Source organism: Daldinia loculata (genome assembly GCF_022478755.1).
Source record: "Daldinia loculata strain CBS 113971 unplaced genomic scaffold F4817scaffold_20, whole genome shotgun sequence".
NCBI classification, from domain to species: domain Eukaryota; kingdom Fungi; phylum Ascomycota; class Sordariomycetes; order Xylariales; family Hypoxylaceae; genus Daldinia; species Daldinia loculata.
Genome location: NW_026054874.1, coordinates 107,401 through 130,754, shown reverse-complemented (window position 1 = coordinate 130,754; position 23,354 = coordinate 107,401). Strand labels below are relative to the sequence as shown.

The 23,354-nt window shown below is 48.8% G+C and overlaps 9 protein-coding genes and 1 non-coding gene across 10 annotated transcripts; 5 read left to right on the top strand and 5 right to left on the bottom strand.

The window, feature by feature from the left end:
• Nucleotides 1–344: 344 nt before the first annotated feature.
• On the bottom strand, nucleotides 345–2,265 carry F4817DRAFT_88036 (DUF383-domain-containing protein). The gene is made up of 4 exons (XM_049308005.1): nucleotides 1,932–2,265; nucleotides 1,732–1,881; nucleotides 1,559–1,672; nucleotides 345–1,475 (listed from the first exon to the last, which is right to left on the bottom strand). The coding sequence occupies exons 1-4, from the start codon at nucleotides 1,950–1,952 to the stop codon at nucleotides 669–671; spliced, it is 1,092 nt and encodes a 363-aa protein (XP_049159696.1). The 5' UTR covers nucleotides 1,953–2,265; the 3' UTR covers nucleotides 345–668.
• Nucleotides 2,266–2,565: 300 nt separating this feature from the next.
• On the top strand, nucleotides 2,566–2,692 carry F4817DRAFT_t82. Its single transcript has one exon. It is a non-coding gene; the product is annotated as a tRNA-Met (tRNA).
• A 167-nt stretch (nucleotides 2,693–2,859) lies between these two features.
• F4817DRAFT_335469 (Bystin-domain-containing protein) lies at nucleotides 2,860–4,733 on the top strand. Its single transcript, XM_049303022.1, has 3 exons — nucleotides 2,860–2,879; nucleotides 2,950–3,665; nucleotides 3,720–4,733. Exons 2-3 carry the CDS (start codon nucleotides 3,076–3,078, stop codon nucleotides 4,588–4,590), a joined length of 1,461 nt encoding a protein of 486 aa, XP_049159695.1. The 5' UTR covers nucleotides 2,860–2,879; nucleotides 2,950–3,075; the 3' UTR covers nucleotides 4,591–4,733.
• Nucleotides 4,734–5,051: 318 nt separating this feature from the next.
• F4817DRAFT_88018 (eukaryotic type KH-domain (KH-domain type I)) lies at nucleotides 5,052–6,792 on the bottom strand. Its single transcript, XM_049308004.1, has 4 exons — nucleotides 6,644–6,792; nucleotides 6,512–6,587; nucleotides 6,351–6,454; nucleotides 5,052–6,299 (listed from the first exon to the last, which is right to left on the bottom strand). The coding sequence occupies exons 1-4, from the start codon at nucleotides 6,690–6,692 to the stop codon at nucleotides 5,548–5,550; spliced, it is 981 nt and encodes a 326-aa protein (XP_049159694.1). The 5' UTR covers nucleotides 6,693–6,792; the 3' UTR covers nucleotides 5,052–5,547.
• A 2,001-nt stretch (nucleotides 6,793–8,793) lies between these two features.
• F4817DRAFT_87928 (uncharacterized protein) lies at nucleotides 8,794–10,332 on the top strand. The gene is made up of 4 exons (XM_049308002.1): nucleotides 8,794–9,180; nucleotides 9,621–9,810; nucleotides 9,862–10,016; nucleotides 10,289–10,332. The coding sequence occupies exons 1-3, from the start codon at nucleotides 9,032–9,034 to the stop codon at nucleotides 9,937–9,939; spliced, it is 417 nt and encodes a 138-aa protein (XP_049159693.1). The 5' UTR covers nucleotides 8,794–9,031; the 3' UTR covers nucleotides 9,940–10,016; nucleotides 10,289–10,332.
• On the top strand, nucleotides 10,229–11,801 carry F4817DRAFT_364924 (uncharacterized protein; the record flags this gene model as incomplete). Its single annotated transcript, XM_049306811.1, has 2 exons — nucleotides 10,229–10,483; nucleotides 10,555–11,801. The coding sequence occupies 2 exons, from the start codon at nucleotides 10,229–10,231 to the stop codon at nucleotides 11,233–11,235; spliced, it is 936 nt and encodes a 311-aa protein (XP_049159692.1). The 3' UTR covers nucleotides 11,236–11,801.
• F4817DRAFT_87965 (uncharacterized protein) lies at nucleotides 11,801–12,609 on the bottom strand. Its single transcript, XM_049308003.1, has 2 exons — nucleotides 12,561–12,609; nucleotides 11,801–12,466 (listed from the first exon to the last, which is right to left on the bottom strand). Exon 2 carries the CDS (start codon nucleotides 12,432–12,434, stop codon nucleotides 12,042–12,044), a length of 393 nt encoding a protein of 130 aa, XP_049159691.1. The 5' UTR covers nucleotides 12,435–12,466; nucleotides 12,561–12,609; the 3' UTR covers nucleotides 11,801–12,041.
• A 534-nt stretch (nucleotides 12,610–13,143) lies between these two features.
• F4817DRAFT_87777 (serine/threonine protein phosphatase) lies at nucleotides 13,144–14,853 on the top strand. Its single transcript, XM_049308001.1, has 4 exons — nucleotides 13,144–13,253; nucleotides 13,319–13,442; nucleotides 13,505–13,595; nucleotides 13,663–14,853. Exons 1-4 carry the CDS (start codon nucleotides 13,237–13,239, stop codon nucleotides 14,688–14,690), a joined length of 1,260 nt encoding a protein of 419 aa, XP_049159690.1. The 5' UTR covers nucleotides 13,144–13,236; the 3' UTR covers nucleotides 14,691–14,853.
• On the bottom strand, nucleotides 14,835–20,959 carry F4817DRAFT_364922 (uncharacterized protein; the record flags this gene model as incomplete). The annotated part of the gene is made up of 2 exons (XM_049306810.1): nucleotides 14,835–20,872; nucleotides 20,945–20,959. The coding sequence occupies 2 exons, from the start codon at nucleotides 20,957–20,959 to the stop codon at nucleotides 15,428–15,430; spliced, it is 5,460 nt and encodes a 1,819-aa protein (XP_049159689.1). The 3' UTR covers nucleotides 14,835–15,427.
• Nucleotides 20,960–21,609: 650 nt separating this feature from the next.
• F4817DRAFT_364921 (uncharacterized protein) lies at nucleotides 21,610–22,452 on the bottom strand (the record flags this gene model as incomplete). Its single annotated transcript, XM_049306809.1, has 1 exon — nucleotides 21,610–22,452. The coding sequence occupies one exon, from the start codon at nucleotides 22,450–22,452 to the stop codon at nucleotides 21,610–21,612; it is 843 nt and encodes a 280-aa protein (XP_049159688.1).
• Nucleotides 22,453–23,354: the final 902 nt, after the last annotated feature.

The window sequence follows — 23,354 nt, the reverse complement described above, 5'->3', positions numbered from 1 at the left end:
GCCCTCGATCTCGAAGACTAGTTAACTTGCTCCTTGCGAAGCTTTAACAAAGGTCCGCTTTATTCAACCCTCGAAATTACGAGGACCCAGCGTTTAGACGTGCTGGATGCTGGATTCTGTCCTTGGTGTGGATTAATCGAGTTACTATTTTCGTCGAGCGGGTAGCTAGAACCCTTAACAATTTTTTCACGTGTAGGTCGCCTTCGTGAGACTGTCCTCGGTATCGATTTTGGTATTATATTCGTGTTGAAAGCCTGACGCTAGCTGCTGCACCTACTCGGATAAAACCTCTACTCTAGAGGGTTCTAATTTCCAAGGAGCCAGAGACGGCAGATTAATACCGCGTGATTCGCCTTGGCTGATGCAACGGAAGCCATCTAGAGTGGGCTTGACTTATGCCGCCCTCCCACCTGTCAGCCACAGCTCCCAGTTTCAGGGCATAACATTAGCCAAGAACCCCAGAGGGTTATGGCTACCTAATATAATCTCGACGCAGTGTACCCGCTAGAGAATCCGAGCTGAGCGACTTGCTTTCAGAAGGCTACTGGTGTCTGTTTTGACAGAGGTAGCTAAACGGCTCGAATAACCCCGTAGGCTCTAATAATTCTCAGCAGGCATAGGACAATTTTACCAATAGGGCATTAATAAGTTCACACATGCTGTGCCATTTACACCTCGACGATTTGGTCATCATCCTCTTCGTTGCCGTCTTGGTCGTCCTGTCCAATTTCCTTGACACGATCTACCTTATCTGGATCTTCCTCATCACGCATCAGAACCTGAACTAACCGCTCGCAGGCATCTCGAACGCCTTCATCATTAACACGCAAGTGGGTTTCCCGAATGATTGGGTACACCTTGACATTACGCATCTGTTCTCTACCCTCCCTAGTGCTCGACAAAAGTAATAGTGTCTCGACGTGCGTCTGAATGATGTTCGGATCGTCCTCGCGCTGTTTATCAGGGGGAAGAAGCTGAAGATCGGGAAGCATTGACATCATCTCATCTTCGTCGTACTCCTCGTTCCCCATTATCGGCAGCAGCACATATGGCAAGATATCGATGTCATCCTCCGACAGGAACAGTGGGTGCGAAGGTACATCAAAGGCGACATTCTTTAGAGTGGAAGCGACTCCCTTCCGCCTAACGTTTGACTTATACTCAGTGAAGACCTTCAATTTTGTGATAGGTATTACCCCATCATATTCTTGCTTCCGTACAAAATAGTGCCGGACCTCGGCATGTTTTGTTAGATCAGCAAACAGGTAAGCCAAATGGTCGAAATCTGCGTTCTTGTTATACGATCCGTCCGCGCCTTTAACGAATAGGTCGACTAGTTGGTTTAAAACCAGCTCATTTGATCCAAGCTCGGTTGGCGATGGCTGCTTCTTATTCAAGACCCTCTTTAGGGAGTCCCATTTTGAAAGGTTTGCTAGTAGCATGGAAAGGAGATTTGCGTTAGGTTCGGTTGCGATCTAATGCACGTATAATTAGCTGAGTGTTCAGCGGATCAACAAGGATCTGAATCGAGCCGCTAGTCATGCGTTTCTCTACTGACAATTATCTGTCTTAGAACCTCATCTAAGAACTTGTCGTCCGTAGCTAAGCTTTCCAGAATTTCTTGATCAGCCGCGAGGTTGATGAGAATGGTTATAACATGCTCGGCAATTTTCTATGGTAATATTAGTTATGATTCTTAGTTACTTCTAATCTTGGGAAAAGGATTTATACCGGATGATCTTTCACTAAGAGCTTCAAGTTTTTAATAGGCTTGGAATTATCCACCTTGAAGATGCTGGGCTGAGACGTCGAATAGGGGACTAGATGCTCCGTCGCAAGAGCTCGAATCTCAGGTTTAGGATCAGCAATGAAGCCAACCAACTAATAAACTATCAGCAAGAATGAGACGATATAATTTTTCTTGACCGTACCTCCTCCAATTCCGTAGGCATCCTGGAAACGTTTGAATATTTAAAGTATATAGATAAAAAATCTCAAACCTAAGTGTTTCTTCGCTATGAGTTGGGAGGTAAATTCCTATCAACTAAGAATTTTGCGACGGGATAGGGTTGGAGGGGTTGAGTAGCTCTATGGAGGGGCTTAGCAAAAATGACGTGGGTTTCTTTGGTGTAATGCATATACCCGTACAGATCCGTATTATAAAATGCATTGGACCGGGTTTATGCAATAATACGAGAAATCTAAGTTATTTGGGAGTTCTCCTTTTAACAATCACCAACCTATGGATCCGTTCAAACTTCACTGCGCACCATATCAGCATGTCTTGAAGTGGATCTCAGATCTAACAGACAGGTAATCTAGAGATTGACCCACTTAGCCCCCCGGCTGAATCACGGGATACAACTTCTGCCCACTCTGCACAAGTTATAAACCTTAAAAACTTTTCAAGTTTCATTCAAAACCTTGGAAAGTTTCACTACTAGTTCTTTGATATTCTCAGTTCCAGTTCTTCTCTAGTTCTGGTTCTGGCAGTTCTCATTCTGGTAGTTGTAAAGTCCGGGTTCTCAGTTTCTGAAATTCTCAGTTTCTGAAAAACAAAAAAAGGTCTTCGTGGCTCAGTAGGTTAGAGCGTTGGTCTCATACAATTCTATGAATTTCTATATGAATTTCTATGATTCAACCTATAGGTTGGGATATCCAAAGGTCGTGAGTTCGAACCTCACCGAGGACAATATTTTTGCATTACTAGCCGTGCTACATCTGTCTACCATGTCAATGTGGTAACCTAGACTTTTTTTTTAATGAAATTTTTTTTTTTACAAAATTCTTTTTTTACACTTTCGGTAATTAGTAATCAATGTCCGTCTACATGGGTACATGCAATTTTTTTGCTGGAATGGAAAGCACATGTGCCAAAGGTACGTACCGTAGCTGACCTCAGCTCGAGCCTCGAGGGAACTAATCCGCTAATCGGCTTGGCGGAATTAGTTCCGCTCACCCCTCAAAAATTTTGAATTTCTTTTGGAAATTCATTCACACAATTAATTTGCGCCCCACGTCGTGATACTTGAATTTACCATCCCGAGCCGACAATTTTACCAGTTCAAGGAAAACATGCCGAAGGCGACCACACCAACTGCTGTCCGCCAAGGGCGACGGCATAACCCCCTCGAGGATGATCTCGTAGCTACGGGACCCCTACGCGCAAAGGCTCCCAAGAGGAAGTCTAAAAGCGGCGACGATGACGAAGAACAAGAAAACTACATAGACTCTAAGGCGTCGAGGAAAATCTTGAAGATCGGCCGAGAGTTAGCAGAAGAAATTGATGTGGCACCTCCGCGGCCGCCGAAGGAGAGCAATGCATTCGGTTTCGATTCTCGGTTTGACGAAGATGGTGAAGATAACGAGGCGTTCGAGGACGAAGAAGTATGGGGCGACGAGGAGGAGATAGTAGAGGAGATCGAGATTGAACCTGAAGACTTAGACACATTCAACAAGTTCTTACCTACGGACGACGACCCGTTATTGACACACGGTTGGGGAGGTCAAGCATCCGCGCAGCAGCAAGGTTCGGGAACCAACCTTGCCGATTTGATTCTAGCGAGGATAGCGGAACACGAATCTGGAAACGACAGAGGGCAGGAACTGGGACCTGTGGATGACGACTATGAGCTATCGCCGAAGATCGTAGAAGTGTATACTAAGTAGGTCGACTAGATTCTACGATGAGTCTGTTTAGCCTTACTGACACTGTATAGGATCGGGTTGATATTATCGAGGTATAAGTCTGGCCAACTCCCAAAACCGTTCAAGATTCTGCCGACGGTACCTCATTGGGAAGATATCATCGAATGCACGAAGCCTGACCAGTGGACCCCGAACGCGTGCTACCAGGCTACGAGGATCTTCGTATCCAGTAGCCCGATCGTCGTCCGAAGATTCATGGAGATGATCCTCCTCGAGCGCGTGAGGGAAGACATCCACGAAACGAAGAAACTAAATGTACATTTGTTTAATGCCCTGAAGAAAGCGCTTTATAAACCCGCGGCGTGGTTCAAGGGCTTCCTCTTCCCTCTCGTAGAGAGCGGCACGTGCACCCTGCGGGAAGCCACAATCATATCCGCCGTCCTAGCTAGGGTTTCTATACCGGTGCTACACTCCGGCGCGGCTATCAAGGGGCTGTGCGACATTGCAGCGCGAGAAGCCTCCGCCGGAACAGAGGGCGGAGGCGCCACGAACGTCTTCATCAAGACCCTCCTAGAGAAGAAATACGCTCTTCCCTACCAAGTCATCGACTCCCTCGTATTCCACTTCCTACGCTTCCGAAGCGTGGATCCCGCGTCCGTCAGGGAAGGCGCTTCAATGGACATAGGTAGTGAACGAGCGGCTATGCAAGTGAAGCTACCGGTGATCTGGCACCAGTGCCTGCTAGCCTTTGCGCAGCGGTATCGCAACGAGATCACCGAGGACCAGAGAGAGGCCCTCCTAGACCTCCTATTGACGCACGGGCACCACAAGATCGGACCAGAGATCCGAAGGGAATTATTAGCTGGTCGTGGTCGAGGAGTCGTGGTCGAGCAGCCGGAATCGGCGTTTGATGGAGACGATACTATGGTGGTCGACGGATAGACGTGGATGATCTTAGGGGTAGTTAACCGTGCTAGACGTGATACCAACGAAGATACGGATAGGCATATTGGTGTTTAAGGCGTTCTCTTCCCGGCTCATATGCCTGTACTAGGAATGAATACACTTGCGATTTTAAGTCTTCACTGCTTTTTTATTTTAAGCTGCCTTGCATATATATGACTGCGAATAACCAATGTGAATGTACTACTAGCCCAATAAGAGTGACCTACCTTATGTAGTACGACGGAACATTAATTAAGCTAAATATAGCCAGAAGGTTGAGTTCAAGTATTACAATCTAACGTTTCCGTTGTCTCTGCAGTAAGGCCGTCCGTCTAAAGCATAGATGAGGCCAAAATCTCCCCCCTTTTTTCGTAACGGAATCTTAACACCATCAAAACAATAGAAGACAGCAAATAAATAAAAAATAAAAAAGTTTAAAGAGAGAAAAGAGAGAGAGAGGGAAATAGAGAAATACAAAAAAGCAGGCCCCTAGGCTTTGAGCCGCGCACATTTGAACGTAGCAAGATGACCTGTCTTGCCGCCCTGTGCCCGACTCGAACCCGGAAACGCCTTCGAAAAACCCGGCGGGCGGATTTTATCTACACCTTCATACCATGAAAACCACTAGGCCACGGCCTCGTTGGGTAGTGTATCTGAAAGGTCAGGAGTGATGGAGGGGCTGCTAATGGGCCTTTTTAACCTTGTCGACTTTGGGTTGGTTGCCTAGGAACCGCGGAGCTACGTAGATACCTGAATTTATCGTCTACGCATCACGAAGCCAGTTTAGGTACGTTTGGGGGAAGGGGGGCAACCCCTCCGAAAGTCTTGATGTGATGATGGATGTACTTTCGGAATTTCGTGGGTATCGTAAAGATTTTCGAAAAAAAAAGGTCACGGCTGGAAGTAGTAATACATAAACCTCTTGTACAGGCGACAACGCTACTACTACTACGCCTACTCGTCGTCTTTGCTCTTCCGCCTCTTTTTCTTCCTCTCCGACGACCCGTTCCCTTCTTCCGGCGCGATGAAGTCTTGTTCTCGCTGGCGCTTCTTCTCCTCCTGCTTGACCTTCTGCTGCTCCATGCGCTCCTCGTGGGCGATGCGCTTCTTGGCCTCCTTGGCGAGGTGGTACTCGCCGGCCTCGATCTGCATGTCGACCTTGCTCTTCTCCTGGGCCGGCGGGAAGGGCGTGTATACCTTCTTGCTCTTGTCCGTGACTCTGTACGGCACTATGCGCTTGCTTAGACTGCGCTTCTTGTAGTTGGGCAGGAACCGCTCCCAGTTCTCGTTCGCTAGCTCTGGGTCCTTGGCTAGCTCCCGCTTGATCATGAGCTCCTTGATCTGGTAGATCGGGTGGATGTTCGCCATGCAGTCTTCTACTACTCGGCGCACTTCCTTGAGCCCCTTGTAAGGGCCAAGAGCACTGACGGTGTTTCCTTGGACGAGGATGTAGGTCTGTGTGAGGAGCTCGAGAGCTTTTAGGGTTTGACCATTTGGTCCGAGGATTCTTTGCCGTCGCTTTATGAACTTGTCCTTGTTGCGCACTAGGTTTCTTATCTTGATGATATCGCACGCCATATCGTCCTGGAGTATTTTTAATGCTTGCGGCGCAGGTACGCTACGGGCTAGTAGTTTGATGAGGTCGCGAGCCTTGAGGATGGCAGCGGGGTCGTATGTCTTTCTCGTCGTCTTGACCGTCATGCATCCTGCCGTCGCTTGGTTAGCGCTAATCTAGTAGGCAGGATGCTATTCCTTACCTTCGACAAGATCTAGTGTGCACGCGATGCCTTGTTGCTGGAGCGCCTGCGTCACGCCAGGCCATGCCTCCTTAAGATAAACTTCACGATATCGAGGGAATAGGCTGACGATAGGTTAGACTCCGGAAGTGACACCTTGGATTTTAGCTAGGGGTACTTACACTGCAAATGAGGATTCTTCCGCAAAGGTTCCACCAGCATTATCTGAGGGTTTGAAGGGTTCGACTTTCCACTTGTCTAATAGTCATGTTAGATACTCTAAAGAATAAGTTTTCGACTTCATGAGTACTGACCTATATCGTCGGTATCCCATGGCTTCTCTTTTTTATGTGTAGACGGCATCGTGATGGTGGTGATGTTTTATAGAACTTGGGTTTGCGATGCAAATAAAGATAAATGATTGGCAATGGTGAATGATTGGGACTTTTTTTTTTCTTTAAACATCGGTAGTCGGAAGTTTTTTAATGGAGACACTTAGCCCCTCCAGTAGTAGAGCTAGGGTGGATACTGATTTGGGTACCAAGGTACACTGAGGTTCTACAATAGGATATGACATGTACATAAGGCAGCAGCCATGGAAGACTGTCCTTAGCAGAGTATACAATTTATATTCAAAAGTCATGGCTGCTTAACAACCCTTTTTATGTGACGGCTTCGTTTATGTTAAGAAAATTAAGAAAATAAAATCCTCCAATTCAAGAGCTACATTGCGTTTAACAATTATCCTGGTGTCCTTCAATACCACAGATGTTATTTAGGGAGTATGGTACTATGCGACAAGGATGGAATAAAAGAAAGAAAAAGAAAAAAAGAATTGGTCGGCTGGGGAATCGAACCCCAGGGCCTAGGGATACTTCATAAGTGTGTTTGTTGTTTTAGGTTGCGGAATAAGGGAGTTCTTAGGTTTGGAGGATGTGAATGTTTCGCTTGGCCGTACCAACCCGACCTTTTGGTCATTTGTTAAAAGCCCTCTAAGTTATTTAGATATATAAGTTTTACTTCGGGCGGGTAAACACAGGGTTATAGAAGGTGGCTTGATATAAGATTTCTGTGGTTGTGCTTTTAATAAACTCTACTGAGTATAGGCGTGTGCTTTATAGCTGGTGATAGGGACATCGCTACAAGACTGTCTATTGTTGAAAACCTAATACGCTCTTTGCTTCGGTACCTGCTTTTATTTGTATCCTTCTTCTGTAATATATAGTCGGAATTCCTCACCTGAATAGGATATGATTTTGTAGGGCTGAGAAGTTAGGCTATTGGAAACATTACTCTTATGATTACTCTTATGATATGTTTGTCTACGTGTGTGAAAGTCAAGTACTTGGAATTTTAGAGTGTTTGTATAATAGGTATACATCTATTACGCTGCTGGTAACAATACTGCCGACTACTGCTTATATGTGGCTTTACTATCTCTCTATACTGGTAGACTTTGGAAGACGAATAAATAGTAAATGAAATAAAATATAGGAAATTAGAACAACTCTCCATTTAACTCGAACCTTATCTTGATACAGGCTACATTTATAGTAGAAGGACTTGATTATGGGGCCGTTTATATCTCTTCTTTGAGTCGGTCTATACTGGCTTATCTACGAAAAGATGAATGCTGCCCCACAGAGCGTTGAACCGCCTTTGAATCGGGGAAACGGGAGATGTGTATATGGTGTATAATATGGAATAGAAACCTATATAACACTACATAGCGAAGACGAGCTGGCGAGATAATAGGAGAAAAGCCCAAGGTGCTAGTCGGTGTGATTATTAGGTATACAAATGCAGGACTGCATACATGCAGTTATAGCGCTTTACCCGATCAAGAGTAGGAAGATACCTTAGGAGGTAGTTTGACAAGGGAATTAAAGTAGCCAATTGCAATCCAGATGATCTTAAGAATCCTTAGCGTCTAGATTAGAAACAGTTTTCCCGTCGCCAAGAAAATGAAATCTAATCTACATGTACGTACATAAACGTAACGAAAAAAGCAAGTAAAGGGAGTATGTACTTCCCTTAATAATATCTACTAGGATATACATCGTATCTTAAGATAACAACAATAATATTTTTTTTTATCAAATTTCTACGTGTCTATCTTACATCGAGGCTCAGGGGATTTTTCATTCTCTCCTGGCGCGTGCCATCTTACTTACATACCTTTCCTTTTCTTCCGTATAATTTCTTACTTCAAAGTAATTGATTGACTGACTGACGTTACCTACTCGTATATATCTATTTGGTCGAATTTTATGAGTTGCAATTCTTTTCAAGTCTTCTCTCCGTTGCTCCACTCTTGAGCTGTGAGCTTCCAATCGGTTCGTTCTGATTTACGATTTACGGTCCAATACCTATACAGTGGGTTTTTAGTACATTTCTTACAGTGCCTACCTATGAATGCGTGCTGCTTCTTTGCAACCACCTACATCAAAGTCGCCTTCATACCGCTAGATTATTGGCGGTCAAGGTGTGACGCTCCCGTTACTCGCGCCGATTAATACCCACCCTCGATTCCTGTCTTTACCACGATTGTTCGTCCCGAGGAGACTCGGGGCCTTGAAATTTTACCCACCACGGCGTCCTCCACACTGGCATCATTACAGGCAGATAGCAATCTGCCACCAATCACCTCACCGATCCCGACACGTACGGCATCACCAGCATTACCACCTATCAGATCAGTCATGGAGGACGGCACGGTGCCGTTACCGGCAACCCTTGACCCAATATCACGTCCGAGTTCGACTTCTTCGACGACAGCCTCGGTAGCACAGCTTCCAGGTGTTTCCGCGTTGGCAGCCGCGGGATCAGCAACTAGTTCGCCGCAATTGAGGTGAGTTTGCACCTGAACAATTACATGATTTTCTTATACCAAAGTTTTTTGGGGGGGTGAAAGGGGGACATTGTCATGGTGATGGTTTTATATCTCAGACGGGGTTTACGACTCGCCTGCGTATCTTACCAGGGAGAGAACGAAATAGATATCTCAAGGATTCAACACCTAAGTGTACACCTGACAGCGGCATTATCACCGTAACCTTAGTCACTAGGAAGCGTCAGTATGCCTGTCAATGGTGCAGGTCTCGTTGACGTCTCGTTGACTTGCTTCCACGTACTTAACACTCCCTTCACTCCATCTTGAGTCTCGAACACTGAACTGTTTATGGCAACTTAATCGCAACCTCGACCTTTAAGAACACATACCTTTTCGAACATTACCTCATACATACATTGGCGATATCCATCATTCTAACTTATGATCATCACATACAGAGCGACACATACACCAGTTCCCCAAATGAATTCTTCTCCTGCAGCGCACGCTCCGACAGCGTCGGGTAATTTGGTGAGTTATCGAGCCTTATTATTTTATCTCAGCACCTATTCTTTCCTTTTCCCTTTTGAGCATGACGCGCATATTAGTTTGATATTTTGGAAATCGGGCTATATATGCAGTGGAAGGGTAAGTGGAATGTTGCATTTTGTTGCATTCTGCACCTGTTGATTTACCAAGGTTTCGACGCGGGATAAGTCATGTACCAATAAGTGTACAGGTAAGGAGGCTTTCTTGCCTACATCTGTATGCTGTTGACATGAAAGGTGGAAATCCCCCCCCTTCAATTCGGACGTGGAACTTTGGGAAATCGCAGGTACCCTTGTATAGACAAGGTTTGTACTTCGCTATGATTGGTTGCAACCTTATCAGCACCCACTTTCTAGAAATTCTTCAATCTTTCCCGTCTATCAGTTCTATCAGTTCTATCAATTCTATCAATCAACCTATCCTTCCCTATCGATATCTCTCCCCAGTCTCCCATCGCGATACTCTATCCGCCGGTATAACCCTCTTTCAACTGAAAGCTTCATTACTCAATTTCAAAATGATGGCCTCACACCCCACAACGGCTGCAGGCGCTAACGGTGATACTCCATCTACGCAGCCAACTTGCCAGAATTGCGGTACTTCAACTACTCCGTTATGGCGTCGCGACGAGACGGGATCCGTCCTATGCAATGCCTGCGGCCTGTTCTTGAAGCTGCACGGCCGCCCGCGTCCGATTTCCTTGAAGACCGATGTTATCAAGAGCCGAAATCGCGTAAAGACAATGCGCCCGGACATGCAGGTAAAGAAAAAGGTATGCAACATATGCCCCCTTTAAACCCCGTCCGCGTAAATGATGTTCACAATGCTCACAACTCTCTGCAGCAGAGCCTCCCTGCCAGTACCAACGGTAACAACTTCAACCATGATAATGCAACCGCCGCCCTTGCCGCCGTTCGCGCGAACCAGCAGAATGCCACAAACGGACATGGCCACGGTACAGACTCGCCCGTGTCGCGCACAGCGACCCCGTCTCTATATGATCCCCATCTGACTGCTTTCCAAGCTATGGATCATTTCCAGTCGGACGGTCTAACTCAGTACCCCATTCCCGATGGCTCTCCTAGCCACCAGTCCCCTATGAACGGCGACCAGCAGATCACCGACGTCCCGCAGACTCACGAACAGTTAATTGCCGCCAACTCCAGCCTGAAGACGCGCGTTAGCGAGCTCGAACTTGTCAATGAGCTGTACAGAGGCCGATTGCAACAGTTGGAACAGGATATGCAGACCGCTGATAACTACCGCCATTCTGCCGAGAACTCTGCGAAGGAAGCAGCCACAGAGCGCATGCAACGTGAAGAGATCCAGCGACAGCTGGAGGATAGCCATAGGCGAGAGAACATCCTCAAGAGGCGACTCGATGAGATGGAGCAAGAGAACCAGGAACTGAAGATGAAGGTAGAGGAATCCGAGTCCGAGCGCGCTGCGAAGAAGCCCAAGCTGGACCTGGACGAGGCGAAAGTTGAAGAGACAGAAGTGCCGACACCGCAATCTGCATCCTAGGAAGCAGCTTGGATCCTTCCCGCTTACGTTCAGTGATACCTTTTTACTATTCGTTTCCTATCTGTAATATTATCCTCTCACGACTTTCCTTGCGTTAATTTTTTAGTTTTCTTTGTTCCGCAAATACAGACATAGGAGGATGCAGAGGCATATCGGACTCAGGCAGGTCTACGGCTTCATTAATTAGTTGATGTGGAACGAGGAACTCGCAACGGTCGCCTTTCGCATCGGCACGGTCAAAATCTTGAGCAGTATTACTATTGAGAGGTGGATAAACTTCATCATGATGTTGGGACGGCTTGGTCTTTATGGCTATCAACCCCATGGTAGTTATTAGGAGGACGGGGAATACGAAAGGAGTTCTAAGGAGTCACCAAAGTTGCCGGATGCTAACCCACCGGCTAATGGTCAATAAAAGTTCAATTGCATTTCTGACAATGATGCTAGAAACTGTCCTTCGTCTATAATTATTTTGGTCCCGAGCTACCAAGTGAGATGAGATAAACACGCTGAACGCTTGAGCTTGGAAATATGTGTTACCTCGAAGATAGACTTTCAAATAATGGATTATGGTCTCGAGCAATGCAATATGCTTGTGCCACTTACCTTTCTATCTCCCCCAAAGCCTTTAAAAGCAAGTGGCCGTCTATCAATTTTCCGGAGTGATACAGAGGAGTTCATCTTTTATTAGTGATAATCCTAGTGTGGAGCAATAGGTAACTGCGACGCATTCTTCGCACGGTAACATTATACACATTGCAAGTGTAAAGTTTCCAGTGGTTTTCCAACCTGATGCTCGCTGTTTTCTATGTATTATCACTCGGCCCTTTTCCTTCTTCCGCTTTCGACTTGCCCTTAAACCCCATCAGCTCACCAATGACGCCGCCCGGTTTGGGTACGGGACATTCTCTTTCTTTCCTTGCCCTCGTAGCAATGCCGCCGGTCTCAGTAGCGACCCTCTCTAAGTCCTCTGTCGGACTCTCGAACTGTACGATGCCGTCCTTCACGACCGCTGGCTCTGGTTTCCTCCGCCGCCGCCGCCTCGTGCCGTCTGCGGCTATTTCTGAGTCGGCGTAGGTCACCCGCGGCGCGGGACAGGGCAGGATGTGCGGGAGTGTCACGACGAAGAAGCTCGCTGCTACGGTCGTGGCGAAGAGAGAGGAGGTCATTCGCGACCGCGGGTGTAGGTGCGGCGGCATGGTATGGGCGAGTTCGAGGAGGAGGAGTAAAGCTGTAAGTTAAGAAACTTGTTAGTGATTGGTGGTGATCTTTTGTAGGTGCGGGCTTGAAAATCGCCAATTGATGCAATTAAGCTAGAGACGTACTTAGATTATGCCTGTATGGTCCCACGGCATGACGATTGGAAGGTGGAGGCTAGAGGACGGGTGAAGGTTACGATGCTCGTTGCTGTTGTCTAAGGTAGCGCATCCAAGAATTAATTGTCTGAATTCAAGCTTCAATGCCAAATCCCATGGACCCGATTCGCGGTCTCACCCGAGGAATTGCCAGATAAGGTGGGCATGGTGGGACGACTTAGCAGCTTAGACGGCTTATCGAGAGTTATCGATTTTACATAATCCCCAAGAGCAGCTTACAAGGTTAGGAACGGCTAGCAAGGGGGGAAGCTGCAGGCAATTGAGGGACCCGCTAAAATGACTTCAGAAATTGAGTGCCGGTGCCATTTCGCGCTCAGTGCATAGAGTACCTAAAGTATTTTCTAATTTTGGATTGTCAACTGTAAGATGCCGCACGCGACGAACCGAATCTGTCGCGAACCACATCTCCATATCTCCATATCCCAATTTGCATAGCATAGAGAAGAACCATATCGCATATCACAACTACAGTAATTGTCTATGTACACTTCTTAAACCTACTAATTATCCTGATAATGTTATGAAAACGACCATACGAACATTTCAAAACCACCCCCTTGGCTCGGCGTTAGCTTTGATTGCAGCCTCGGTCCTATCCCCCTAGCCTATCCTCCTAACCGTAGACATGAGCGACCTTGATAAGTACGGCGCCCTCTATGGGTATAGACGCAGCGCGAGATATGTGCTAACCATATGTAATTATATAGAGCGATCGCTCAACTCCGAGCATGTCGTCCGATCCCCGAGGCGCAGGTTAGGGAACTTTGCCATAAGGCTCGAGAGCTCTTGATTGAGGAAGGAAACGTTGTTACAGTCACAGCCCCTGTAACGGTACGCCTTAGTCCAACGCGATAGTATAATCTCGGAATATCTCTCTGACATGATGCGCGCAGATATGTGGTGATATCCACGGACAGTTCCACGATTTAATGGAACTTTTCAGGGTTGGAGGCGATCCTCCAGACACAAACTACCTTTTCATGGGTACATATTCCAAGCGCGATACCCATCTCTTACCAGATAGCATCTCTGATCAAGTGTACTCATATAGGCGACTTCGTCGACCGTGGCTTCTACTCACTAGAATCCTTTCTCCTACTCCTCTGTCTAAAAGTCCGCTATCCCGATCGTATGACACTGATTAGAGGCAACCACGAGTCTCGTCAGATAACGACAGTTTATGGATTTTACGACGAGTGTCTTCGAAAATATGGGAGTGCTAACGTTTGGAGGTATTGCTGCGATGTTTTCGACTATCTCGCCCTCGGAGCTATAGTGCTCAACGCGTCAAATACCCTTTCGCCTCCCAATGAGATGACACCTAGCGAGGAATATACCCAGCAGGATATTGAGATTGAAGTGTGCAATGCGGATGGAGATATCATGAGCCGATTCATGAGACGAAACAGCGACCAATCCATAGATCGCGAACGGAAAAGTCCTAACGGGACCCAACCTAAGACTGGCCCTCCAGGGTCAGGCGCGTCGGGTTCCAGTGGAGGGACTATCGGCAATCCGACAGGAGCAGTTTTATGTGTACACGGCGGTTTGTCACCCCTGATTGACACGGTGGACAAGATCCGCCTATTAGATCGCAAACAAGAAGTACCTCACGAGGGCGCCATGTGCGACCTCTTGTGGTCTGATCCGGACGAGATTGACGGCTGGGGTCTGTCGCCACGCGGCGCAGGCTTCCTCTTTGGCGCGGATATTGTCAAGGTCTTCAACCATAAGAACGACCTTTCGCTCATCGCGCGCGCCCACCAGCTCGTCATGGAAGGTTTCAAGGAAATGTTCGATGCGAGTATTGTTACGGTTTGGTCGGCGCCCAACTACTGCTATCGATGCGGTAACGTGGCCGCCGTCCTAGAGTTATCCGAGGACCCGACCGGAGAGAGCTTTTTCGCGCGCAGCAACGGCGATGTGGGCCGGAGCGATGGCGGAATAGAGGGTGTTATGATGGAGAGCGAGAAGAGGCTCAAAAACGGCCCAGCAAGGAGATATCGCGTATTCCAGGCCGCGCCGCAAGACTCCAGGGGTATGCCCGCCAAGAAGCCGGTGGCAGATTACTTCCTATAGGACCTCCTAGTGTAAGGACTGGATTGTATAATACGAGCCGGTTGGCAGCAACAGACGTAGCATTCCGCTTAAGACGGACCATCAACAGTGTTTTACCCCCTTTGGTACGATACCTGGCGGAGTTCCGGGGGCATCACAGAAAGAAGCAGATTTCGGATTAATGATTAACTAGGCGGCGTATTCTAGTCTCTCATGAGAATAGATGCAGAGAAGATATCCATATAATCAATCATACTAGGATATATTCCTGTTCAGCCTACTGGCACGTTTTTTCACTGCAGTGAATGGGATGGGACAAGACGATTCGGTGTTGACGAATAGGAATACTAGAGATGATTTATTCTACAAAGGAAATAAGAAAGCTCTACTGTGTAGATGTGTAAGTGCCCCCCTTTGCACAAGTCTAACTATCCAATTTCTCCATCGTACAATCTTCTTCCTAACTCTATTCCAAAATTCCTCCTCTTGTTGTTCATCTAGTTATACGTCATTCAGGTCCCCATCGATATTCCGTCTTTCCATCTATCTATCCATCCATCATGTTGTCTTCCGGCAAGTGCCTATGTGTCTTATCTTGAGTCTACCCACACAAGTCGCATCCACCCATCCATCCATCCATCCATCCATCCACCTCCCTAAACATCAACCACCAACCCCTTTAAACATTGTCGAACCCTCCCTCCCCCCTCCTTAAAACCTATACCCCTAATCCCTATCCCAATGGGGGTTCCCCACAATCATATCACAACCTCACGGCTGTCAGCACTCCTAAACGTAGGCCTGGGATACCCCTGGATAGCCTCCCTCTTCACCACGGCCAACGGGGCCCTGCGCTGGGTTATCGTCTGCGCCGCGAGCGCCGCCGTCCGGTGCGCCCTCATCAGGTACTTGAGGTCCGGCCAGCCGTCGCTGTTCGGGATTACCGTGTCGGGCGGGAGCTTGGCGACCGCGGATCCGGATCCGGATCCGGATTTGGCTGCGTTTTCGGCTTCGGGGTCATCTGCCGACTGCTTCTGGGGGCTCGTGGGCTTGGGCACGGTTCCGGGTTGCAGGACGGGCTTGGGGTAGGGCAGGGGGTCGGGCCAGGCACTGGGGGTTGGGGGTGGGGGTGGTCTAGGTTCGGGTTTAGGCGTAGGTTCAGGTTTAGGCGTAGGCGCAGGTGCGGGCGCGGGTGTCGGTACAGGTGAAGGTACAGGTACGGGTGTTGGTGTTGGCCTTGGTGTTGGCCTTGGTGTTGGTCTAGGTTCAGGTTTAGGCGTAGGTTCGGGTCTAGGCGCAGGTGTCGGTGTCGGTGCCGGTGCAGGAGCGGGAGCGGGAGCAGGTGCAGGTGCAGGTACCGGAACTGGAACAGGCGTGGGTACAGGAACAGGTACAGGCGCAGGCGCGGGTACCGGTGCGGGTACCGGTGTCGGTACAGGTACAGGTACGGGTGTTGGTGTTGGTTTTGGCCTGGGTGCCGGTGTTCGTTTAGGTCTAGGATTAGGTCTGGGCACAGGTGCCGGTGCAGGTACAGGAGCAGGAGCAGGAGAAGGCGTGGGTGTCGGTACAGGCACAGGTACGGGTTTTGGTATTGGTTTTGGCCTTGGTCCAGGTCTAGGTCTAGGATTAGGTCTGGGCACAGGCGCGGGTGCGGGTGCGGGTGTCGGTACAGGCACAGGTACGGGATTTGGTATTGGTTTTGGCCTTCGTCTAGGTCTAAGTCCAGGCCTGGGTGCTGGTGCGGGTGCCGGTGCAGGTACAGGAGCAGGAGCAGGAGCAGGAGCAGGCGTGGGTGCGTCTTCTGTGTCCCCTTTGCTGTCCGGTGTGATCTTAAGACCCGAGACAGGTGGCAGGGTATCGCCCTTGGGGATGATGTTGTGCCGTTCCTGCTGCGACTCCAGCGGTGGTTGCGGGGTAGAGCCGTATATGTTGGGCGAGATAGGTCTGAACAGGTCATTAGACGGGTTTACTCCGAACAGACCCCCGTCGCCTAACTTTGGACCCAGCACCGAGGGACCCGGAGGGGGAGGCACGTAGGCAGGCTGGTGCCTCCGGGTTTTCCAATTTCTTTCACGTCCTGTGTGTATCCTAGTTACCCTACCTCTGGGTACCTTGTCGTACAAGGGGGGCAAAGGAGGCTTAATAGACTCGTTCTTGGTAGAAGGACCCTGCTGTGGGTTGGGCCCGGGAGGTTGGACAGCATTGTCGCTAGGTATGACGTTGCGCCGGTTTCCCCCTTGCCTTCGTGTGGTCGATTTCTGTGGCTGCTGCTGCCGGTTTCCCCCTTGCTTTTGTGTGGTCGATTCCTGTTGTTGTTGTTGTTGCTGCTGCTGCTGCTGCCGCCGGTTTTCTATACGCCTACGCCTATTATTGTCACGGGGTGGGAGAGCTGCGTAGGCTATTGGGCCGGTATATGTAGATGGACCGGCGTCATCGATGGGGTCCTGAGTGACGTTTTTAATTACCTGGTGGGTAGCAGCTAGAATCAGTTGGCTATCGCTAGGATCAAGAATAGGGGCGAACATGGTATTACCTCTTTTTTTGGCGGCGGCAGCGTTGTGCTGCTGCGTCGCCTTATTCAACGCGTTTCGTCTGAAGTCGTAGAAGTCTTGCTCCGACTTCTCCCACTGATTTTTCTCCTCTTCGGTGAGCGCTTCTAGATATTTCTCGTACCGCTGGTCTACGACATTGCCCCAGTCACTCCAGTCCCAATATCTGGGATGGTTTAGAGGCAGTTTCGAGGGCTTCTTTGGGCTGGTCAACTTTTTCACTTTGGAGTCGGTTGCTCCCTTGGTGTGAGGGGTGACCTTCTTTGGAGAGTCGGTTTTATAAGAGGACCAACGAAAGGATTTTTTCTCTGTGCCCTGCTGCGCAAACCTGGTATCAATTGGTATCAATGGCGGTTCAGGCGCTGGAGTTACTTCCTTGGGATGCATGGTCTTGGCAATATCGCTTATGCTTTTTTGAATGGCTTCGAAGTCCTTATAAGCAGTGCCCTGGTCCGCTCTCCCTGCTACCGGAAGCGAAGTGTAATAATCTTCGAACGACATGTTCGCAAGATCATTCATAGTCCACTGGCGGGTGTCCCTGCCCTCGGTCCAGTCTGGCCTTCTGGTACTCGAATACACCGGAGACGGCACCTGGGTTTGAACTTGAGGGGGTTGGGGCTGGGGCTGGGGCTGGACATGTTGCTCCTTATACATGTCCTCAAGGTGAGAGGGACGCTCTACAGGTTTATTATGTCTGCTATTGATACCTGCTACGGTACTCGTGATAAGGTCGTAGTTTGCCTTCGCAGCAGCCCGGTCGCGTTGGAGACGCGCCGGCAGCGATGCGAGATATTGCTCAAAGGTCATCGTTGGCAGCTCACTCCAGGCCCAAGCGCTAGTACGAGATAGCGTCTGTGTCTTCGGCTGTACTGGCTGTACTACTTGCTTTGGCTGTACTAATTGCTTTGGCTGCACTAATTGCTTTGGATTCACCAACTTTACTGGCGGCTCTACCGGCTGTACAGGCGGGACAACAGTCGAAGCTGTTCGAAGCGGGTTAGCCCTCGGGCCCCGGAGAGGGTTTCGGCGAGAGTGAATTAGACGGGTAGAGTTAACACGCCCATGCGGCGCTGTAGACTCCTCCACGGCTATGTCAACAACCGAACGACCCGGCCGGCCCTGGATCAAGCGACGGATGGGCGGGTTAGGGCGAGAGTGACGAGACTCAGGTGCGTGGGGAGGGTCGGGACTCTCAGCCCCAGATTCTTCTTCCGACAAGTTGATGACGGGGAAGCCAGCACGGTACTGTTGGAGAACTTGAGACTGACCTTTATTGTGATCCCGAACAGGAGTCGGAGAGACGGGGCCGGGACCGGGTCGAGGCCGGAACCAAGGTCGAGGTCGAGGCTGAGGTTGAGGTTGAGGCTGGACCTTATGTTGAGGCTGAGGTGGCGGCTGAGGCCGGGGTTGAGGTTGAGGAGGCGGTTGAGGCCGAGGTTGAGGTTGAGGTGGTGGTTGAGGCCGCGGTTGAGGTTGAGGTTGAGGTTGAGGCTGAGGATCAAACAGGGGTTTAGGAGGAATCAAAGTATCAGTCTTCTGAACCTCCGACTCAGTCGTCTGACCGGCGGCATCCGGAGTGAGAGGGTCATCGCCCAAGTTCTCCGGACCACCCACGAGGACCCTGGTGATCGTCGGCGCTGGGTGGTCGCCAGGCAAGTTACCGGGTGCCAGGCTTTTAATATCGGTAGGGAGATCCTTTTGGCCTTCAAGCCTCTTGGTATGCTTGTAAAGCTCATGGGCCGGCGCCGGCACCTCGATACCGTTTTGGGTACTCCTACCGATATTCTTTTCCGGCTTTCGGCTTCTCAGGTTGTCGATCTCCGTGTCCAAATTCCAAATCAGCTGGTTGTGCAGCTTGATGTTCTGGTTGTTCGCTGTTATCCTCGCTACGTTCCCCGGGTCGCCCGCGTCGAGCTCTTCGTTGGCGTCGATATAAGTTTGGAGAGTCTCGGCGTATGCCCTGCGCAGTCGGTTGAGCACGCTGAGACTTCGGCGGACTCCCGCATTGCCCTTTGTTTTAGTCGAAGGAGCAGGGTCGGGAGTATCCGACGCTTGTTCGGCTTCGCCTAGATCTGAGGGTTCGGTGGGCGAGCCATCGTCTTCTGATGGGAGCTTAAACAACTCTGGGTCATCCGAAATCGAATCCTCCTCTGTTGGCAAAACGAATTCCTGACGGAGGGGCGAGTTTTCCTGGGGCTTGTGCGTCTGCTTGAATCTAGTCCGCTTTTCTTCTGCCTCGATATGGAGTGGCCTTTTCTTAACCTTCTCGACTGTCTCGGGGAACGACTCTAAGCCATGCTCCTCGAGTTGTAAGAGTGCGTTTTTATATTCCCCGATCAGCCCACCCCAGTAACCTTCTAGCGCGTATCGTAGACGAATACGGGTAAGGATTGCATCCCTTTCAGTCGCACTGACGCGCAGCCAGTAAATATGGAATGTATCGTACTCCCTCCATAACTCCTCGTGCCTCTTCAGGGATTCTACAAATTCCATCTCTGCAGAAACCAGGTCGTTGATTCTTATTTCTCCGAGATCTAGGAGCTTGTTATGTATGAGGACCCGAATGATACTGCAAAGCATCACGGTGAAAGCCTCCATTATCGCTGCAATGAGTCGTTCCTCCCCCTCCACGTGGCTCTGGAATTTATACCGACCCCTGCCCACTCCCTCTTTCCGAACCCAGTCATGTATAAACGTTTGCCAATCTACCCTCTTAGAATCGATGTCATCGTCAACTTCTGCTAACAGGGCCTTGAGAGTCGGGATCGTGTCGTACTCTTTGGCAGCTTCGTACCGCGGGGTCTGCTTATTGATCTCATAGGTTAGTCCACGCGAGAGCCTAGCGCGTAATTCTTCACTTATGGCCGAAGATGGCAACATTATAGGCCCCTTAGTCTTTAGATCTTCAAGCTTTTCGGGGACGGTCTGTATGTCTAATTTTGCAAGCAGTCGAGCCTCTCCCCACATTTGTCTCGGCCTCGTCCATCTAACGCCAATCCGCCTCTTTAAATCACGGGTTTCAGTCCTGAGTGACTTATATGAAGGAGTGCCTGTATCAGAAGGGGTCGGAGCGGCTCCGCCTCGAAGATTTCCGTAAGTTTGGGGTTGAGGGCCTCCTCCTAGCGCCCGTCTGACTTCGTTGTAGCAGGGTTTGTCATTCCTAGGATCCTGTTCATGAGGAAGATCTTCCCACGTGGCAGACACATAGCGAGGCGAATAAAGACCGTTACTTCCAAAGTTAACATCCTCGTGAGCCACAAAAAGAGGGAGATGCCTCTCTAGGCCGATTGCCTGGAGGGCTCGTTTAATGAAGGTGAAGAGGTGATCAGTCTGCCGTTTAGATCCATCAAACCCCGGATTGAGTTTGTAGAAATTCTCACACTCCTCGATGATATCTTGGAATCGTTGATTAATAGACAACCTCGATCTATTTTCCCCATACCAAACACCCGCCCGGTTCGGAAATCGGCGAACACCCCGTGCCATGCTGGCTAGAGGATACTCCCGGCCGGACATTGGAGTGTCATCGATGTCCTCATTGTCGTCACTCAAATCTCCCCTGAAAGGGTTGTCAATACGGGTCGGCTGGTGTGGCATATTGACCCCAGGGAAGAATTCATTTGTTTCGAATGATGGGCCCAGTCCATCATTCTCCTATTCTCACAGTGTCAGAAAGTGTTCAATACAATTATTATCCTAATTTACGTTTACGTGGAGAATGCTTACCCCAAGTACGTTCATCTTGTATGCTGCAGTCGGTTACGACAGGGTGGCGAGAAAAACGCGACGGCGGGAGCCGCTCTTGTACACTGTCGACTTCCTATCCAATCCAAGCTCTACTCGGGCTCTCAAATGTATGTTGGTTTATTCGGCGATCAGAGATATAGAACCTCAGTGTTGTATAAGTCAAGTTACTTGTGTTTTTTAAGCTAGTTAGGAAAGGTGGCTCAAAGTGTGGTATTATTTCACAACGAAGAGACTATTGATGCTTAATCCAGCTTGGATAATCAGCAGATGAGAATTTACGCTGTCCATTATTTTATCGTGTAAATAATAAGAACCTAGACAAAGAGTTCATGTTCAGCTTTGTATAATACAGGTCCTGCACGCTCTCACGCTGAAAACAGCGACTAGGCTAGCACCGGCGTTTGCTTTCACACTACGGTTGCTTGCAGATGAGTATCCCAGTAATTATGAGACAAAGGTGCATGACTTTGTAAAGATGTAGACTACCAGATGCGGCTGGTAGTGGTGGACAGCAGCTCTGGAATGTTCCAAGAATATAGGAGTAGCCCGCACTTAGAGCAGTCCCTGTCAGGAATTTAGCCCACCAAGTCGGATTCTATAAAGAGGTACTTACGCAATCCACCTAATAGATTGTCACAGTGGACTCAAAAAGACAAACTTCTGCCATGCGGGCTGGAGGACATATTTGAGGTCAATGGTAAACAGCTTGCATCATCACTATTGTTCGCGCCGTAGTGTACAGGGGAAATATAGTCCAAATGTGTCTGGCTGTGTTGTAAAGTAGCAGGAAGTAGAGCGTCGACTACAGCAGAGCCGATGGGTTTCCTTGAAGTATGAGATAGATTTGAATACGGATCTGCCATGTAGCCTGCCTCAAAAGACTGCTCGTAAATGGTGACGTCTTGATGACTAGAGCTTGTGTTATATTGGCTGGCGTCAATAAGGGGTTTGTTTACCAGTTGGTTCAAGGTTTGTGTATATTGCGATAGTTCACCCTGAGCCTGGGGTGAGTATGTTTGTGATGATGATGATAAGTATCCTGTGCTTGCAAGGCCAGTGGCATTCTGATCCAAGATTGCCACGTCGCGTATTTGAATGTGTTCATTAACGATAGCAGAAAGGGCTTCTGATTCCACTTGGTCGTATGTTGAGGAGGTAATATTAGCATCAAGATTGCCGTATATGGGTCTGCTTGGGGATGGGAAATCGGAGGTTATAGCTTCACCAGGATTGATGTTGCCGTTTTGGAGAAAACAGTTTATCTTCTCGTCGTCAAACCCAAGAGTATTGAGAAGGATTCTCATTTTCTGATTGTGTTCCGCTACTCTTTGCGCGGCTCGTTGGATATGTAACGTAACCTCAGCTCCCTGACGCTTGTAAAGCCCTAGGCGTTCCTCAAGGCTCTTCACGTACTCCTTACGCCGAGCACGAGACCTCCTTTGATTATCCCGAATCCTGTCAAGGTCTGCTTGGCTTTGTGATGACATATCAATTATCTAAAGGCGTACTCAACCCTTATAGACGGGGGGCTAATTGGGCATTACTGTCAGAAATAATAACCAAGGCCCCAGAGGAATGAGCTTTATACAAGATTTCCTGCCTACTTTGGTCAACTTGAGAGCAAGACAAGAAATTGAATTTCAGTAACCATATAAGAAGTGGATAGATAGGTACCTACCTAGTCTTACTAGAACTATGATAAGTTATTTCCTCTTTGGATTGTGTCTATAAGGGATCCATCGGATGGTTAACGCGTAAGAAGACGGAATCAAACCAGAAAGACAACATATATACCTATTCAAGGAGCCTGGTTAGAGAGTAGTAATTCACTAGGTCCGATGAACCGTAGTCCTGGGAGAACCGGTCAAATGGATACGGGCGCCTGTCAAAGCAACTCTCATCCCGTGTGAGGTAAGTATTAGCGACAAAGCCTCCATCAGCCTGCATCTGACCAGCAGCCATCGGTTTGGTAGGCAGTGGCTTAGGAGCAGTTGAGCCAGGTACGTCAACGTGCACAGAGTGTGATTAATTAGTTACTAAAAGTGAAAATAAGGATTATAAAGTTACTTAACTTAGCTACCTATAATTAATTAAAACATAAAGCTATATTGTCTTGAGTTGACACCAGTCTGTAGATTGACTACGGTTTGAAAACATACAATATACCCTGAAGCCCCTTGGCTCCCATGAAGTGGTCTCTAGGGGCACACCCTGAGCAATCTGGAGGCAACATGCCTATCCCGTCCGTACTTCTAGCCCGATGGATCCTACATTATGCTACGCTATCAATAATGACTACTTGATTGGTCGGGGTCACGTCTGGGGAAGACGTCTCTGTGTATGCTTCCGATGAGATGCATCGAAATTCCGCAGGAGCGTTGAAGCAGAG